This window comes from Salvelinus alpinus, chromosome 3 (genome assembly GCF_045679555.1).
Source record: "Salvelinus alpinus chromosome 3, SLU_Salpinus.1, whole genome shotgun sequence".
Taxonomy (NCBI): Eukaryota; Metazoa; Chordata; class Actinopteri; order Salmoniformes; family Salmonidae; genus Salvelinus; species Salvelinus alpinus.
Window position 1 is genome coordinate 33,758,332 of NC_092088.1, and position 17,630 is coordinate 33,775,961.

The window sequence follows — 17,630 nt, forward strand, 5'->3', positions numbered from 1 at the left end:
ACTTTTCTAATTTTGTCAAAGTCGTTTTCATTTCAAGTTCAAACATTGAACCTGGTTGGTTAGCTACCTGCAGATTCATGCATAATCATGACATTATGGTTAATTGTTTAGCTAGCTAGCTACAATCTAAACAAAAGACTCCACTATGCAAGTAACAATTTTAATAGAATGTTCATGATGTCACTGTGACAACTGTGGATAGGTAAATTCGCTCTGGCTATCTACTCCGATTTCAGAGCACTCTCATCTGAGTGTGCCAGAGTGCAGAATAACTGGCGAATTTACGAACGCTCATCACCCGTTGAAAAAGGCTGGTGTTGGCAAAAAAGTGTAAATCAATTGTTGCGAGCAGCACAGTTACAGCCTATCCAGCTCTGCTAGGGCGAGTAAAATGTTCAGAATTAGCTGTTCTCTCATGTGTCTGGAAGTAGCTAGCAAGCTAGCCAATGTTAGCCAGTTAGCTTGGGAGCTTGACTGCTGTTGTTAGGTCAGAACCCTACTCCTCGGCCAGAGTGTCCAGTGTGCGCTCTGAACGCTCCGAGAGCAAAACGCTCAGAATTTACGAACGGACAATCTGACAACGCTCTGAAATGATGAACGTCCAAGGTGCACTCTGGCACTCCAGATAGATTGGATTCGTAAATTCAGAGGCCATTTTCTCAAAAGTGAGGTTGCAAGTTTACAAACTTTCAAAGCAGAATTACTTCCCCATTTTTCCTCAACTGTAGTGTATGATAAACAATTTTCTGACTCTGATTCTCTACTTTTATCCAATGTAAAAAATACTATTTCAAATTTTGCTGCATAAGACCGAATCGAGCCGGTCAGTTACGTATTTGACCTTTGACCCCCAAAGTGCGCCCATGAAGATGTCGTTATCATTCCACTTGTTTCATACGTTAATATGTGTTGTTTTTATGAAGTTAATAACATAGAAAATATCCTTAGTTTGAGAAGATTGTTCCCTGATAATAAAAAATTACATTTCATACCCTCAATCCTGTTAGTACATCTAAACGCATAGGGGTCATAACATATAATCCAGTTATACCCACATTTAGCTTCCTCCGATATATGGGTATCATACCCAAATATAACTGACAGTCAAATCATATCAAATGTTATTTGTCACATACACCGAATATAACTGGTGTAGACTTTACAGTGAAAAGCTTACTTACAAGCCCTGCAGTTTTAAGAAAAATATGGTAAAAAAACAAATTAAAGAGCAGCAGTAAAATAACAGTAGCAAGGCTATATACAGGGGGTACAGGGGGTACCGGTACAGATTCAATGTGCGGGGTCACAGGTTAGTTGAGGTAATTGAGGTAATATGTACATGTAGGTAGAGTTAAAGTGACTATGCGTAGATAATAACCAGAGAGAAGCAGCAATGTATTTGATTAGCTGTTCAGAAGTCTTATGGCTTGGGGTAGAAGCTGTTAAGAAACATTTTGGACCTTGACTTGGCACTTCGGTACCGCTTGCCGTGCGGTAGCAGAGAGAAGAGTCTATGACTAGGGTGGCTGGAGTCTTTGACCATTTTTAGGGCTTTCCTCTGACACTGCCTGGTATAGAGGTCCTGGATGGCAGGAAGCTTGGCCCCAGTGATGTACTGGGCCGTACGCACTACGCTCTGTAGTGCCTTGCGGTCGGAGGCCAAGCAGTTGCCATACCAGGCAGTGATGCAACCAGTCAGGATGCTCTCAATGGTGCAGGTGTAGAACTTTTTGAGGATCTGAGGACCCATGCCAAATCTTTTCAGTCTCCTGAGGGGGAATAGGCTTTATCGTGCCCTCTTCATGACTGTGTTGGTGTGTTTGGACCATGATAGTTTGTTGGTGATGTGGACACCAAAGAACTTGAAGCTCTCAACCTGCTCCACTACAGCCCCGTCGATGAGAATGGGGGTGTGCTCAGTCCTCCTTTTCCTGTAGTCCACAACCATCTCCTTTGTCTTGATCACATTGAGGGAGAGGTTGTTATCCTGGCACCACGCGGCCAGGTCTCTGACCTCTTACCTATAGGCTGTCTCATCGTTGTCGGTGATCAGGCCTAACTCTCTTGTGTCGTCTGCAAACTTAATGATGGTGTTGTAGTCGTGCCTGGCCATGCAGTCATGGGTGAACAGGGAGTACAGGAGGGGTTCGTCTGAGGGCACACCCCTGAGGGGCCCCCGTGTTGAGGATCAGCGTGGTGGATGTGTTGTTGCCTACCCTTACCAACTGGGGGGCGGCCCGTCAGGAAGTCCAGGATCCAGTTTCAGAGGGAGGTTTTTAGTCCCAGGGTCCTTAGCTTAGTGATGAGCTTTGAGGGCTCTATGGTGTTGAACGCTGAGCTGTAGTCAATGAATAGCATTCTCACGTAGGTGTTCCTTTTGTCCAGGTGGGAAAGGTTAGTGTGGAGTGCAATAGTAGTTGCATCATCTGTGTATCTGTTGTGCTGGTATGCAAATTTGGGTGGATCTGGGGTTTCTGGGATAATGGTGTTGATGTGAGCCATGACCAGCCTTTCAATGCACTTCATGGCTACAGACGTGAGTGCTACGGGTCAGTAGTCAATTAGGCAGGTTACCTTAGTGTCTTGGGCACAGGAACTATGGTGGTCTGCTTGAAACATGTTGGTATTACAGACTCTGTCGGGGACAGGTTGCAAATGTCAGTGAAGACACTTGCCAGTTGGTCAGTGCATGCTCTGAGTACAAGTCCTGGTAATCAGTCTCGCCCTGCGGCCCTGTGAATATTGAGCTGTTTAAAGGTCTTACTCACATCGGCTACGGCGAGCGTGATCACACAGTCGTCCGGGACAGCTGATGCATGAATCGTCCGGAACAGCAGATGCTCTCATGCTTGCCTCGATGCGTAGAAGTAATTTAGCTCGTCTGGTAGGCTCGTGTCACTCGGCAGCTCGCGGCTGTGCGTCCCTTTGTGGTCTCTAATAGTTTGCAAGCTCTGCCACATCCGACTTCATCTGAGCCAGTGTAGTACGATTCAACAGTAGTCCTATATTGACGAATTGCCTGTTTGATGGTTCGTCTGAGGGCAAAGCGGGATTTCTTATAAGTGTCTGGTTTAGAGTCCCGCTCCTTGAAAGCGGCAGCTCTACCCTTTAGCTCTGTGCGGATGTTGCCTGTAATCCATGGCTTCTGGTTGGGGTATGTACGTATGTACGGTAACTGTGGGGACAACGTCATCGATGCACTTATTGATGAAGCCAGTGACTGATGTGGTGTACTCCTCAATGAAGAATCCCGGATCATATTCCGGACTGTGCTAGCAAAACAGTCCTGTAGCTTAGGATCTTCATCATCTCACCACTTCTTTATTGACCGAGTCACTGGTGCTTCCTGCTTTAGTTTTAGTTTGTAAGCAGGAATCAGGAGGATAGCATTATCGTCAGATTTGCCAAATGGAGGACGAGGGAGAGCTTTGTATGCATCTCTGTGTGTGGAGTAAAGGTGGTCTAGAGTTTTTTCCCCCTCTGGTTGCACATTTAACATGCTGGTAGAAATTAGGTAAAACTATTTAAGTTTGCCTGTATTAAAGTCCCCGGCCACTAGGAGTGCCGCCTCTGGATGAGTGTTTTCCCTGTTTGCTTATGGCCTTATACAGCTCATTGAATGTGAGTGCGGACTTAGTGCCAGCATAGGTTTGTGGTGGTAAACAGACAGTTATGAAAAATATCGATGATACTCTACTTCAGGATAGCAAAACCTTGAGACTTCCTTAATATTAAATTTCGTTCACCAGCTGTTGTTTACAAATATACACAGACTGCAATCCCTTGTCTTACCGGAGGCAGCTGTTCTATCTTGTCGATGCAACGTAAACCCTGCCAGCTGTATTTTATCCATGTCGTCGTTCAGCCACGACTCGGTGATACATAAGACATTACAGTTTTTAATGTCCTGTTGGTAGGATATTCGTGATCGTAGCTCGTCTTTTTTGTTATTCAATGATTGTACGTTGGCTAATAGGACTGATGGTGGAGGCAGATTACCCACTCGCTGTCTGATCCTTACAAGGCACCCCGACCTACATCCCCCATATCTCCGTGTCTTTCTCCTGCGAATGTCGGGGATGTTGGCCTTGTCGGGGGTCTGATGTAAATCCTTTGTGTCCGACTCGTTAAATAAAAAATCTTCATCCAGTACGAGGTGAGTAATCGTTGTCTTGATATCCAGAAGCTATTTTTGGTCATAAGAGACAGTGGCAGAAACATTATGTACAAAATAAGTTACAAATAATGTGAAAAAACACAGACAATAGCACAATTGGTTAAGAGCCCGTAAAATGGCAGCCATCTCCTCCGGCGCCATTATATCAGTCATGGACCTTAATGAAAATCATCGTTAGACTTTGCCACCCCAAAGTGGGCAAATATGTTAATCCTCTAAGAAAACCAATGGTCAAAACCTCATGTCTCTATCATAATCCATTCAAAAGTTATTGTTTTTTTTACCCTTGTAGGATGGCCAGAATTAGGGTGATCAAATCAATGGAGGCCAGAGATAAACGTTGGGGGAAAAATCCGAAAAATTTAATCTCGTCAGCTAGGCTGGATTCTGTGCAAGAATTAAGGCTACTTGCTATCTGACAGGCTCACATTCCCGTTGAACTCGTCATCTTTCTTCTCGAATCCGCAGGACTTAAAACAATATAGAGGTAAGATGGGTATATGAGACATTACTTAGTATTTTCATTTTTTAGTATATGCTTTAATGTCTCACAAAAACAAGCGTATCTCTGTGAAATGTTAACGGTGCACTGAGCGTATACTAATCGTTCTATATTCAAAGCCTTTTACATTTAATTCAGCTTGTGTCATGTTAATTTAGCTTTTTGTGACCCGCGCAAAATACTTTGAAGATGATGACCACAAAATGTAAAATCCTCAAACGTTGCTTTGAGAAACCTGCACCGCTTTGTCATATAAATTGTACAATTGTGTGCTAGTATTGCATTTTAGAACCCCGTTCCCCCCGTCGCCCCAAGATGAAAGGTTTTGACCACTAAAGTTTTAGGCAAATTCGTATACATGCTCCAAACCGTTCAATAGTTAGGCTATCCATATTACCAGAGTTTATATTCTTTCTATTTCTAAGTTCCATTCCCGGGTGGCGCAGTGGTCTAGGGCACTGCATCGCAGTGCTAGCTGCGCCACCAGAGTCTCTGGGTTCGCGCCCAGGCTGGGCTGGGTTCGCGCCCAGGCTCTGTCGCAGCCGGCCGCAACCGGGAGGTCCGTGGGGCGACGCACAATTGGCATAGCGTCGTCCGGGTTAGGGAGGGTTTGGCCGGTAGGGATATCCTTGTCTCAGTATATATAAAAATAAAACAAATGTAATAAAATGTATGCACTCTACTGTAAGTCGCTCTGGATAAGAGCGTCTGCTAAATGACTAAAATGTAAAAAATAAAAATAAATAAAAAGTTTAATCTTCTATGGCGGATTTGCGCCCGTAATTTAGATAATGCATTAATATATATAGATATGCAATTTAGATAATTAATTGAAAGCTAGCTAGCTTGCTGAAATGATAACAGAGAGAACAAAGAATATAGCTATTTGATCATGTTCGTGTGCATATCCAAATATGAATGACGTCTGGAATCGGACACAGTTTCACTGGAATTATCAAACGGCAAGAGTCAGAAAACTGTCAAACCTCAACATGTCAACAGGTCGTATAGTCAGGGTTTAGCTGAGACTCATCTCTTGACAGGTAGGCTGGTAGTAAGCTTGGGCGGTATACCGGGGTATTTGGAAATAGCCATGGGATGGTTTTTCAGTACCGTCAATACCTTTGAAACGTTTTTCAAGACATGGTTATATTTGTAGCTAAATACCTGCAGTCAACTTGTGCAATACGTTAGGAGATAAAGCAGATTGTGTTCTTCATTTCACCTGTCACATTATTTAGCATTATGAAGCTTACCGTAGTTCCCCAGAGCAATTGAGCTAGTCACATGTTTGTAAATAGCACAACAGGAGAAAGCGTTTTATATTGAAAGTCAAGTGTTTTTTTTGCTTCAATAGAGTTATCAGGGATGTGCAACTATAGTTTTACTTCACAGAAAATACATTAGTGCAACACATTCGGCAGAAAATAGCTTCATTGTCATCAGATGACAACAGAAGTGCAACACTATTTGGCTGACAGCCACACAAGTAAATGAGACAATGAGAAAACAATGCAATGGCCATCATATTTCTAATGTTTATCATAGAAAGAATGTAACCAGCTACATTTCCTAATGTTTTGCTTAAAGTTAATCTTGCATTTTACCAGAGAAAAGTAGGCTGGCTACACCAAGAAAAGTACAAGAGAAGTAGCTACACATCAGTCAGAGCGCTGTATTTTGATAGAATGCCCGTTCGTGAATTCTCATCCGAGTGGAGAAGTGCAACTGAAGCAAAAAATGATGCTGTGCAGAAATTATAATAAGAAGTATTTTTGATCTGCATTTACGAAACGCAGCAAAATATTTGTAATGTGTTTTATATTTTTTGGATGGGGAGAATGGGAGGGAGAGCTGACTGTGGTAGGAATGGAGAGAGGTGTCTAGGAGTAAGATGAGCTCATGTCAGAACACATCCTCCTGTGGTGTAGAAGGAGGAGGATGAGCTGAAAAGTCTGCAGTGGTGGTTTTCAAACCCTCAACCTCCACTGAGATGCTGCATTGTAACAAAGTCCATGGCCACAATCTGCTGTGTGGGTTATGGTTAGTGAATTTGGAGTGCGTGTGTTTCGAGGTGTAAGTGTGATTGGCCCCATGCTTCCCATGAATATTTGTGAATCCTGAAGGTGTCAACAGGTTTAGGGATGGGTCAGGGTCAGGTCAACAGAGTCATGGGAGGAGGAAAAGGAGGCGAAAGAGAAGAATGAGAGAGGAGAGACATTGATGAAGATGGACAGATGTACACACAGCAGAGAAGAGAGATACAGCAGCTCAAAGTAACACTTAAGCATACCTTTATTTGGAGTCATTTAACAATGTCCTGCCCCACCCCCCATTCTATGTGTGTGATGGATGGTGCCTGTCATAGTATATGGCCATCCCCTCTCAGTTCTGTGTATATTAGCTTTCTGTGCACCCCTTCTCTCTCACCTGTTTTAATAGAGAGGCCTCGCTCCCGAACTGAGCGCCAGGCCTGTATCAGGCCTAGTGGAAGGCAACAGGAACAGCTCTTTCCACATGCTTTGATCACACAATGGAGGGAAACGCAGAGTCAATAACAATGCAATTAAAGTAGTATAGGAAACTATGTAGGGGAAAAAACTAAGGTGGTGAATATAGCCCCCATCAATCAACATGCACACTCCTCAGACCATGCACAGTGGGTGGTGGGTGGAGAGGGATGGCTTAATTATTTCCGGAGTGAAGGAAAGAGAAAAAAATATCACAGTACCGGAACTATACCTGTGTGGGGCAAAGTGCCCGGGGCGAGCGCTTAGAGCACACACGTTCTGGCATGGCCGGCTGCCTGCAAGTGGAATTAACTTTCTCTTCCTGCTCAGGGGTGGGAGTTAATGTAACACACACAATGAAGGTGGAATGTACTTAGGGAGGTGTGCTGAGATACAGGAACGGTTGGGAGTGCCTCTGTACTATGCCTCTAATTATTACTGTACAGTCAGCCAAATGTGGACTGTCTAAGACACGTTAGCCACGTACACTATTTATTTTATGGAAAACAAGCGCGCACACAATATTGCAATTAACAATCCAAAAATCTTGCACCTCTGCCAAGGTTTGTTTTTGTAATGAAGGGTTTTACTGAGTGTTGAAATCTGTAGACTGAGTGTGTCAAATCAAGGCAGAGGTTAGAGACTAGATTTACCATGGTTGTAGAGAGAGAGCGAGAGAGAGAGAGAGAGAGAGGGCTGGAAAACAGAGTAGTTAGACCTTTGGTTAGGTCAAGGTTTTGTCTTCTGTCTCGCTGTCCAAAAACAAGACAGGAAGAAAAAAAACTGAGTGCTCCCTCTAAAACAGCTTTCACCCTTTCCTGTCTGGATTTTCTTTCTGATGGGTGTAGGGGATTGAACAAATACACTGAACAAAAATATAAACGCAACATGCAACAATTTCAAAGATTTTACTTAGTCACAGTTCATATAAGGAAATCAGTAAATAAATAAAAAATCATTAGACCCTAATCTATGGATTTCACATGACTGGGAATACAGATATGCATCTGTTGGCCACAGAGGTGGGGGCGTGGGAAAAAAGGTAGGGGCGTGGATCAGAAAACCAGTCAGTATCTGGTGTAACCACCATTTGTCTCAAGGAGCTCGACACATCTCCTTCGCATAGAGTTGATCAGGCTGTTGATTGTGGCCTGTGGAATGTTGTCCCACTATTCAGTGGCTGTGCGAAGTTGCTGGATACTGTCGGGAACTGGAACATGCTGTCGTACACGTTGGTGAGTAGGCAGGCCATGAAAGAACTGGGATATTTTCAGCTTCCAGGAATTGTGTACAGATCCTTGTGACATGGGGCTGTGCATTATCTTGCTGAAACATGAGGTGATGGCGGGGATGAATGGCACGAAAAATGGGCCTGAGGATCTCGCCACGGTTTCTCTGTGCATTCAAATTGCTGCCAATACCATAACCCCACCGCCACCATGGGGCACTCTGTTCACAACGTTGACATCAGCAAACCGCACAACATCATACAGTACACGCTGTCTGCCATCTGCCTGGTACAGTTGAAACCGGGATTCATCTGTGAAGAGCACACTTCTCCAGCATGCCAGTGGCCATCGAAGGTGAGCATTTGCTCACTGAAGTCGGTTACGATGCCAAACTGCAGTCAGGTCACAACCCTGGTGAAGACGATGAGCACGCAGTCTTCCCTGAGACTGTTTCTGACACTTGTGCAGAAATTATTCAGTTTTAAACCCACAGTTTCATCAGCTGTCTGAGTGGCTGCATGAAGAAGCCAGATGTGGATATCCTGGGCTGGAGTGGTTACACGTGGTCTGCGGTTGCGAGGCCGGTTGGACATACTGCCAAATTCTCTAAAACGACATTGGAGGTGGCTTATAGTAGAGAAATTAACATTCAATTATCTGGCAACAGCTCTGGTGGACATTCCTGCAGTCAGCATGGCAATTTCTTGCTCCCTCAAAACTTGAGACATCTGTGGCATTGTGTTGTGACAAAACTGCACATTTTAGAGTGGCATTTTATTTTCCACAAGGTCCACAAGGTGCACCTGTGTAATGATCATGCTGTTAAATCAGCTTCTTAATATGCCACACCTGTCAGGTGGATGGATTATCTTGGCAAAGGAGAAATACTCACTAACAGGGATGTAAACAAATTTGTGCACAACATTTGAGAGAAATTAGCTTTTGTGCTAATGGATCATTTCTGGGATCTTTTATTTCAGCTCATGAAACATGGGACCAACACTTTACATGTTGTGTCTATATTTTTATTCAGTGTATATCTTGTTATTTTGGAGGTACCTGTCTTTCTCTGCTGTACTCACACTGGCTGGTTTTTGTGCTGAAAGGGAGGGGGTCTTTTTATCTGTCTGGCCACAGTGATTGGTTGTTATTCTCACAGGCTTTGCCTCCACCTCCACGCCACTGTCCACTCTCTACCCTCTGCTTTGGGCCATAACTGCATGCTTTACACATGAAAACACAACCCAACACTAAAGATAATGTTTAGGGTATGTCCTGAATGAGGGTTGTCATGTTAATATATGGTTTTAAGATTAAACAATTTGGGCCTCCTCTCTCTCTGTATCACTCCTCTTGGCTTTACGTTGATTTAAGTGCATCCATGGGGTTATGTGGTGTTTAAAAAAAAATATATCTCTTACACTATTGCTTGTTTCTTCCTCTTCCACCTTTCTCCCTGTCTTTCTTCCCTCCTTTCTGTGCACACCCCTCCTCGGCCTCCCCCTCCCTTTTCTTTGCTCTGCAGAGCCTCCGACCAAATACCAAATCTCTAAGCCCACCGTGTGCTCGGTGCACCCGGGGGAATTGCTGAAGCTCAACTGCCATCTGCCCGGGGAGGTGGGGACCATCACCTGGACTAAGGATGGTTCCTCTCTGGGGGTCAACAACCGCACCCTGATAGAGCGGGAGGTGCTGCAGATCCGCGACGCCTCACCCAAGGATTCGGGCCTGTACGCTTGCAGCACAGTGGGCCCTCAGGGCAGCGACACACTCTGCTTCATAGTGAACGTCACAGGTGAGTCAGGTAGCCAGGCAGGAAGCAGGACAGTGGGTAACCAGCCAGTCAGGGCAGGGAGCAACCAATAAGCCAGGGCTGGGAGAAACGAGCTAGCCAACCAGCCTGCAAGGTCAGGACAGGGACAGACAAAGGTAGGGTTGGTCATAGTGTAGGTCCTACACTCTTAGAAAAAAAGGTTCTAAGTAGAACCATATAGGGTTCTTCGGTATGTCTCCATAGGGGAACCCTTTTGGTGCTAGGTAGAACCCTTTGCCGAAGGTTCTACCTAGAATCCTATATGAAGGGTTCTTCATAGAACTCTGTAAAGTGTAATAGCTAGGATTCTCTATGACGGGTTCTTCGTAGAATCCTCTACAAAGAATTCTACCAAGAACCCTTTTATCCTGTATAGGTTTTTCCTAGAACCCTCCATGAACGGTTCTATTATTATTGGCATATTTTTTTCATGACGATACATTAGATACAGTATATCATAAGGCCTTTCTTTCAGGGCCTAGTTACAGTATATCCCAACACAGCTAGTTGTTGTTAGTTAGTTGTTAGTCACATTATGCTGGCTTGCAAAGTGATGTGTAATTCCTATTGAGGATACCCAACAATTGGACATTTTAATCACCTGCAACCTGCATTTAGAATGACAGCCAGGGTGGCATAAATGATGGTTTCATATTTTCCCCGTATTTTACAAATGTTCCATCCCAAGAATAAATCACTTTTCTTCCGGGTGACCTGGTGTTTCCTGCCAAAACCGTAAGTGTCATTCTAAAGCATATAAACCATATAAATATGTCTGGGTTTGATTAGAGCTTTGATCAGCATGACATTTCAAGCCTGATACTACCTGAGCACTACATTAAAGACATTTTATTTGTATTTATTTTTTATTTAACCTTTATTTAACCAGGTAGGCTAGTTGAGAACAAGTTCTCATTTACAACTGCGACCTGGCGAAGATAAAGCAAAGCAGTGTGACACAAACACCCACAACAACACAGAGTTACACATGGAATAAACAAACATACAATCAATAACACAATACAAAAGTCTATATTTAATGTGTGCAAATTAAGTAAGATAAGGGAGGTAAGGCATTAAATAGGCTATAGTGGCGAAATAATTACAATTTAGCAGTTAAACACTGGAGTCATAATGTGCAGAAGATGAATGTGCAAGTAGAGATACTGGGGTGCAAAGGAGCAAAACATAATAACAGTATGGGAATGAGGTAGTTGGATGGGTTATTTACAGATGGGCTATGTACAGGTGCAGTGATCTGTGAGCTGTTCTGACAGCTGGTGCTTAAAGTTAGAGAGGGAGATATGAGTCTCCAGCTTCAGTGATTTTTGCAATTAGTTCCAGTAATTGGCAGCAGAGAATTGGAAGGAAAGGCGCCCAAAGAAGGAATTGACTTTGGGGGTGACCAGTGAGATATACCTGCTGGAGCACGTGCTACGGGTGGGTGCTGCTATGGTGACCAGTGAGCTGAGATAAGGCAAGGCTTTACCTAGCAAAGACTTATAGATGACCTGGAACCAGTGGGTTTGGTGACGAATATGTAGCGAGGGCCAGCCAACGAGAGCATACAGGTCGCAGTGGTGGGTAGTACATATATGGGGCTTTGGTGACAAAACGGATGGCACTGTGATAGACTGCATCCAATTTGTTGAGTAGAGTGTTGGAGGCTATTTTGTAAATGACATTGCCGAAGTCAAGGATCAGTAGGATAGTCAGTTTTACGAGAGTATGTTTGGCAGCATGAGTGAAGGATGCTTTGTTGCGAAATAGGAAGCCAATTCTACATTTAATTTTGGATTGGAGATGCTTAATGTGAGTCTGGAAGGAGAGTTTACAGTCTAACCAGACACCTAGGTATTTGTAGTTGTCCAGAGTAGTGATGCTGGGCGGGCGGGCAGGTGCGGGCAGCGATCGGTTGAAGAGCATGCATTTAGTTTTACTTGCATTTAAGAGCAGTCGGAGGCCACGGAAGGAGAGTTGTATGGCTTTGAAGCTCGTCTGGAGGTTAGTTAACACAGTGTCCAAAGAAGGGCCAGAAGTATACAGAATGGTGTCGTCTGCGTAGAGGTGGATCAGAGAATCACCAGCAGCAAGAGCGACATCATTGATGTATACAGAGAAAATAGTTTTCCCCGAGAATTGAACCCTGTGGCACCCCCATAGAGACTGCCAGAGGACTGGACAACATGTTCTCCAATTTGACACACTGAACTCTGTCTGAGAAGTAGTTGGTGAACCAGGCGAGGCAGTCATTTGAGAAACCAAGGCTGTTGAAACCAAGTCCAGGTAGCCATTTGATTATCCGTTCAGGAGTCATATGGCTTGGGGGTAAAAACTGTTGAGGAGCCTTTTTGTCCTAGACTTGGCACTCCGGTACCACTTGCCATGCGGTATTAGAGAGAACAGTCTATTACTGGGGTGGATGGGGTCTTTAACAATTTTTAGGGCCTTCCTCTGACACCGCCTGGCGTAGAGGTCCTGGATGGCAGGCAGCTTAGCCTCAGAGATGTACTGGGCCTTACACACTACCCTCTGTAGTGCCTTGCGTTCGGAGGCCGAGCAATTGCCGTACCAGGCAGTGATGCAACCAGTCAGGATGCTCTCGATGTTGCAGCTGTAGAACCTCTTGAGGATCTGAGGACCCATGCCAAATCGTTTTAGTTTCCTGAGGGGGAATAGGCTTTGTTGTGCCCTCTTCACGACTGTCTTGGTGTGTTTGGACAATTCTAGTTTGTTGGTGATGTGGACACCAAGGAACTTGAAGCTCTCAACCTGCTCCACTACAGCCCCCTGTCACAAGAAAAAAAGTTACATGCATTGTGAGCTATGCTCCTACTGAGATGCGCTTTCTGTCCCCACCCTGATCGTTGATGATTGATCATGCAGATAGCAGAGAGAAGGCCATTGAGAAGCCAGATTTAGACATCACATAATTTAGCAGTTCCATTTCAAGTCATGCTGTTGATAGAAATAATTTATAATCATTTACCGGTTTGTCGAAGTTATTTATCCTGGGAAAAGGGAGTGAGTTTGGGTGGTAAATCTTGCTAACCTGTTTCCCGGTATTCAACCCTCCAAATTGATTATTGATGCTACCTAAATCATTATAACTGGAACCATCTCACTGGTATATTAAGTCCAACTACTAACAAATTGGATTCGTTTTTGAAAATATATAATGCCAGTCATAAGTTTGGACACACTTATTCATTCAATAGTTTTTATTTATTTTTTATTATTTTCTACATTGTAGAAAAATAGACTATGAAATAACACATATGGAATCATGTAGTAACCAAAAAAGTGTTAAACAAATCCAAATATATTTCATATTTGAGATTCTTCAAAGTAGCCACCCTTTGACTTGATGACAGCTTTGCACACTCTTGGCATTCTCTCAACCAGCTTTATGAGGAATGCTTTTCAAACAATCTTGAAGAGTTCCCACATATGCTGAGCACTTGTTGGCTGATTTTCCTTCACTCCGAGGTCCAACTCATCCCAAACCATCTCAATTGGGTTCAGGTCAGGTGATTGTGTAGGAAAGTTCATCTGATGCAGCACTCCATCACTCTCCTTCTATATCAATTAACCCTTACACAGCCTGGAGGTGTGTTTTGGGCCATTGTCCTGTTGAAAACAAATGATAGTCCCACTAAGCGCAAACCAGATGGGATGGCTCATTGGTACAGAATGCTGTGGTAACCATGCTGGTTAAGTGTGCCTTAAATTCTAAATCAGTCACAGACAGTGTCACCAGCAAAGCACCCCCACACCGCCTTCTCCAGGCTTCACGGTGGGAACCACACATGCGGAGATCATTCGTTCACCTACTCGGAACCAAAAATCTCAAATTTGGACTTATCAGACCAAAGGACAGATTTCCACCAGTCTCATGTCCATTGCTCGTGTTTCTTGGCCCAGCAAGTCTCTTCTTATTGGTGTCCTTTAGTAGTGGTTTCTTTGCAGCAATTCGACCATGAATGCCTGATTCACGCAGTCTCCTCTGAACAGTTGATGTTGAGATGTGTCTGTTACTTGAACTATGTGAAGCATTAATTAGGGCTGCAATTTCTGAGGCTGGTAACTCTAATGAACTTATCCTCTGCAGCAGAGGTGACTCTGGGTCTTCCTTTCCTGTGGCGGTTCTCATGAGAGCCAGTTTTATCATAGCGTTTGATGGTTTTTGCGACTGCACTTGAAGAAATGTTCAAAGTTCTTGACATTTTCCATATTGACTGACCTTCATGTCTTAAAGTAATGATGGACTGCCGTTTTTCTTTGCTTATTTGAGCTGTTCTTGCCATAATGTGGACTTGGTCTTTTACCACATAGGGCTATCTTCTGTATACCACCCCTACCTTGTCACAATGCAACTGATTGGCTCAAACGCATTAAAAAGGAAATTACATTCCACAAATGAACTTTTATCAAGGCACATCTGTTAATTGAAATGCATTCCAGGTGACGACCTCATGAAGCTGGTTAAGAGAATGCCAAGATTGTGCAAAGCTATCATCAAGGCAAAGGGTGGCTACTTTGAAGAATCTCAAATATAAAATACAAAATACATGATTTGTTTAACACTCTTTTACACTCTTTTGGTTACTACATGATTCTATATGTGTTATTTCATAGTTTTGATGTCTTCACTATTATTCTACAAAGAAAATAGTGAAAATAAAGAAAAACCCTTGAATGAGTAAGTTTGTCTAAACTTTTGACTGGTACTGTATGTCACTTATCAACCAATCAGTATACATGCAAAAACACAGATATTGAAGCAAACAATTCTTAAAATCAACCTGCAATAGAGCATGTTGGGAAATATGATAATGATGTGTGTGTTTTTTTATACAGAAAATACTATTTTGAAATTATCATGACACAAGGTGAGACCCCGATGCAGACACAGGAGGCAGATGGTTCGAGTCTTACAATATTTATTAATCCAATAGGGGAAGGCAAGAGAATGGTCGTGGAAAGGCAAAAGGGTCAAAACCAGTACAGAGTCCAAAAGGTACTGAAAGGCAGGCAGAATCAAGGTCAGGTCAGGCAGGATGATCAGGCAAGATATTAAATATGTCAGTACTGTACATGTAAAATGATTACAAACAAACATATTCCGAGATAGGTACAGTTTTAAACATTCTCACACGTCTTTTTATATTTCTTTTAAGAAATTAACCCTTTTTCTCCCCAATTTAATTTGATCCAATTGGTAGTTGCCGTCTTGTCTCATTGCTGCAACTCCCGTACGGACTCGGGAGAGGCGAAGGTCAAGAGCCGTGCGTCCTCCGAATCACAACCCAACCAAGCCGCACTGCTTCTTGACACAATGCCCACCGTGTCAGCGTGTACTGCGCCCAGCCCGCCACAGGAGTCACTAGTGCATGATGGGATAAGGACATCACTGCCGGCCAAACCCTCCCCTAACCCGGGGGACGCTGGGCCAATTGTGCTCCGCCCAGTGGGTCTCCCGGTCACGGCTGGCTGCGACAGAGCCTGGACTCGAACCCAGAATCTCTTGTGGCACAGCTAGAATTGCAATGCAGTGCCTTAGACCCCTGCGCCACTTTTTTATTACTACTACTACTACAATCTGTTCTTATGACGAAACTGAAAAATACCAAGTTGTGTAGAAAGTAAACATCCGCACCTCAAATGTGCCAAGTGTGCTTATGTCTGCATAATGAGGATGTCGGGAAAAATTGCAACTTCTGACTTTCTGGTCTAGCGTTTGATGACAATGGAATACACTGCCCAGCCTTACATAATTAGAAAGAGGAGATTATCCTGATTAAAATGGTGTCCAATTCAACAAAAATTGAAATATACACATTGTGAGATATTTGGCCCAATATACCAACATGCCTCTCCGTAGGAAAACAATGGGGGGAGCTCAACGTTCCAAGGGCAAAAGGTATTTAGGGGCTAGCGTTTGATGACAACGGAACACACTGCCCAGATTAAAATGGTGTCCAATTAAAAAAAATCTTAATATACACATTACGAGATATTTGGCGAAATAGACAGACATACCTATATTTCCCGATTTGAAACAATGGGACGACCTCAGAGTTCCATGAGTAATTTTTTGTTGTTTACGTTTTAACTACCAGCAATGTGGGCAGGTCTCATTGCCAACAATAGCAAAGCAGGCATTGTGACGTAGGACAATAGGCTGGGAATAGAACGTTCGGAAGGCGAGTTGGTGCCACGGGGCTCAATATAACTAATATAGGAGCTGGCAGGGTGAAAAATGCCCCAAAATAAGGCCTGTTTTTTCATGATTACTTCAAACCTATGGCAAGCAGCTGGGACATATGATAATATTATGAAACTGGGCACCACGGCTGATGCAATGAACTAGTTTTTATCAGAAAAAAGCATTGTTAAAAATGTCATGTGTCCAGCCTACTACATCCCTGATCTTATGAGGTTGTGATGCTTTTTTATAGGGTGGTAGTTGGGGAATGGCCATCGAAGGGTTGTGGAATGGTCATGTAGTTGTAGTTATTCAACTTTTCTTACAAACGTCAGTGACTCTCATGCTGTTCTTGATTGCATATGATTAGTGATTTTGTGCTGCAGTGTGTGTGTGTACATGTGGGTGTGTATGCGTGTGTAGCAGTGTATGTGTATGGCTGGAGCTGTGTTGGGAGGTGGCAGAGATAGTAGGAATTAACCGTGGTCATCTCTACAGATGCCATCTCGTCTGGGGACGATGAGGACGACACAGAGCGATCGGAGGACGTAGGGGTGGACGGAGAGCAGATAAGTGAGTATGGGCATAGTATTGTGGGACAGTGTGGGATCAGGGCAGGAGAGGCCGTGACCGTTGTCTTCTGTAGTGTGGGCATTGAGGCAATATGTGAACTCAGTAAATAGGTTGTCGTTTTGTGGGGTTGTTTTTACCTGCATTGTTATATAATAACACTGTTGTGGATCTGAAGGACATGGCTTGGACTTTCGACCATCAGGTCAAATGTCGTCATGACCAAAGTTACTATACTCCTAAATGTTTTTTTTTTTGTGTGTTGTGTGCACAGTGTTACTAAATCTCTTAGTTTCATTAGTTCAAATCTGCAATGAGATCTCAGCTGTACTGTAGCATTCCTGTATATGTAGTAAGTCTGGGAGTGTGTGCTGGGAATGTGTATATGTGTGTGTGTGATGTTTGTAAGCCTATCTCTCCCGGGCCTTTTAGGCGCTCCAGGGAAGAGGAATTCCTAACATTCCTCGTGTAGCCGGCGTCTCTCAGGTAGTCAGGCCCCAAGGAGCGAGTCAGCTGGACTAATCCATTATGGAATGCTCCCATCTGGACTGGGTTAGGGACCTGATGGGAGATGGGCTCTGTGTGTGTGTCACAGGCTGAAGGCTTCCATATGTTGTTAAA

The 17,630-nt window shown here is 43.7% G+C and overlaps 1 protein-coding gene across 7 annotated transcripts in view; it reads left to right on the forward strand.

The window, feature by feature from the left end:
• The window catches only part of LOC139570584 (fibroblast growth factor receptor 2-like), a 107,752-nt gene that overhangs the window by 19,170 nt on the left and 70,952 nt on the right, over positions 1-17,630 (forward strand). For 4 of the 7 annotated variants that reach the window (XM_071392559.1, XM_071392558.1, XM_071392556.1 and 1 more), the window contains exons 3-4: positions 9,944-10,213; positions 16,938-17,012. The exons of 1 other annotated variant lie outside the window; for it this stretch is intronic. In XM_071392559.1, coding sequence (XP_071248660.1) covers positions 9,944-10,213; positions 16,938-17,012 — 345 coding nt within the window. The remainder of the gene's footprint in view (positions 1-9,943; positions 10,214-16,937; positions 17,013-17,630) is intronic. 2 more of the 7 variants (XM_071392560.1, XM_071392561.1) reach the window with 2 other exon arrangements.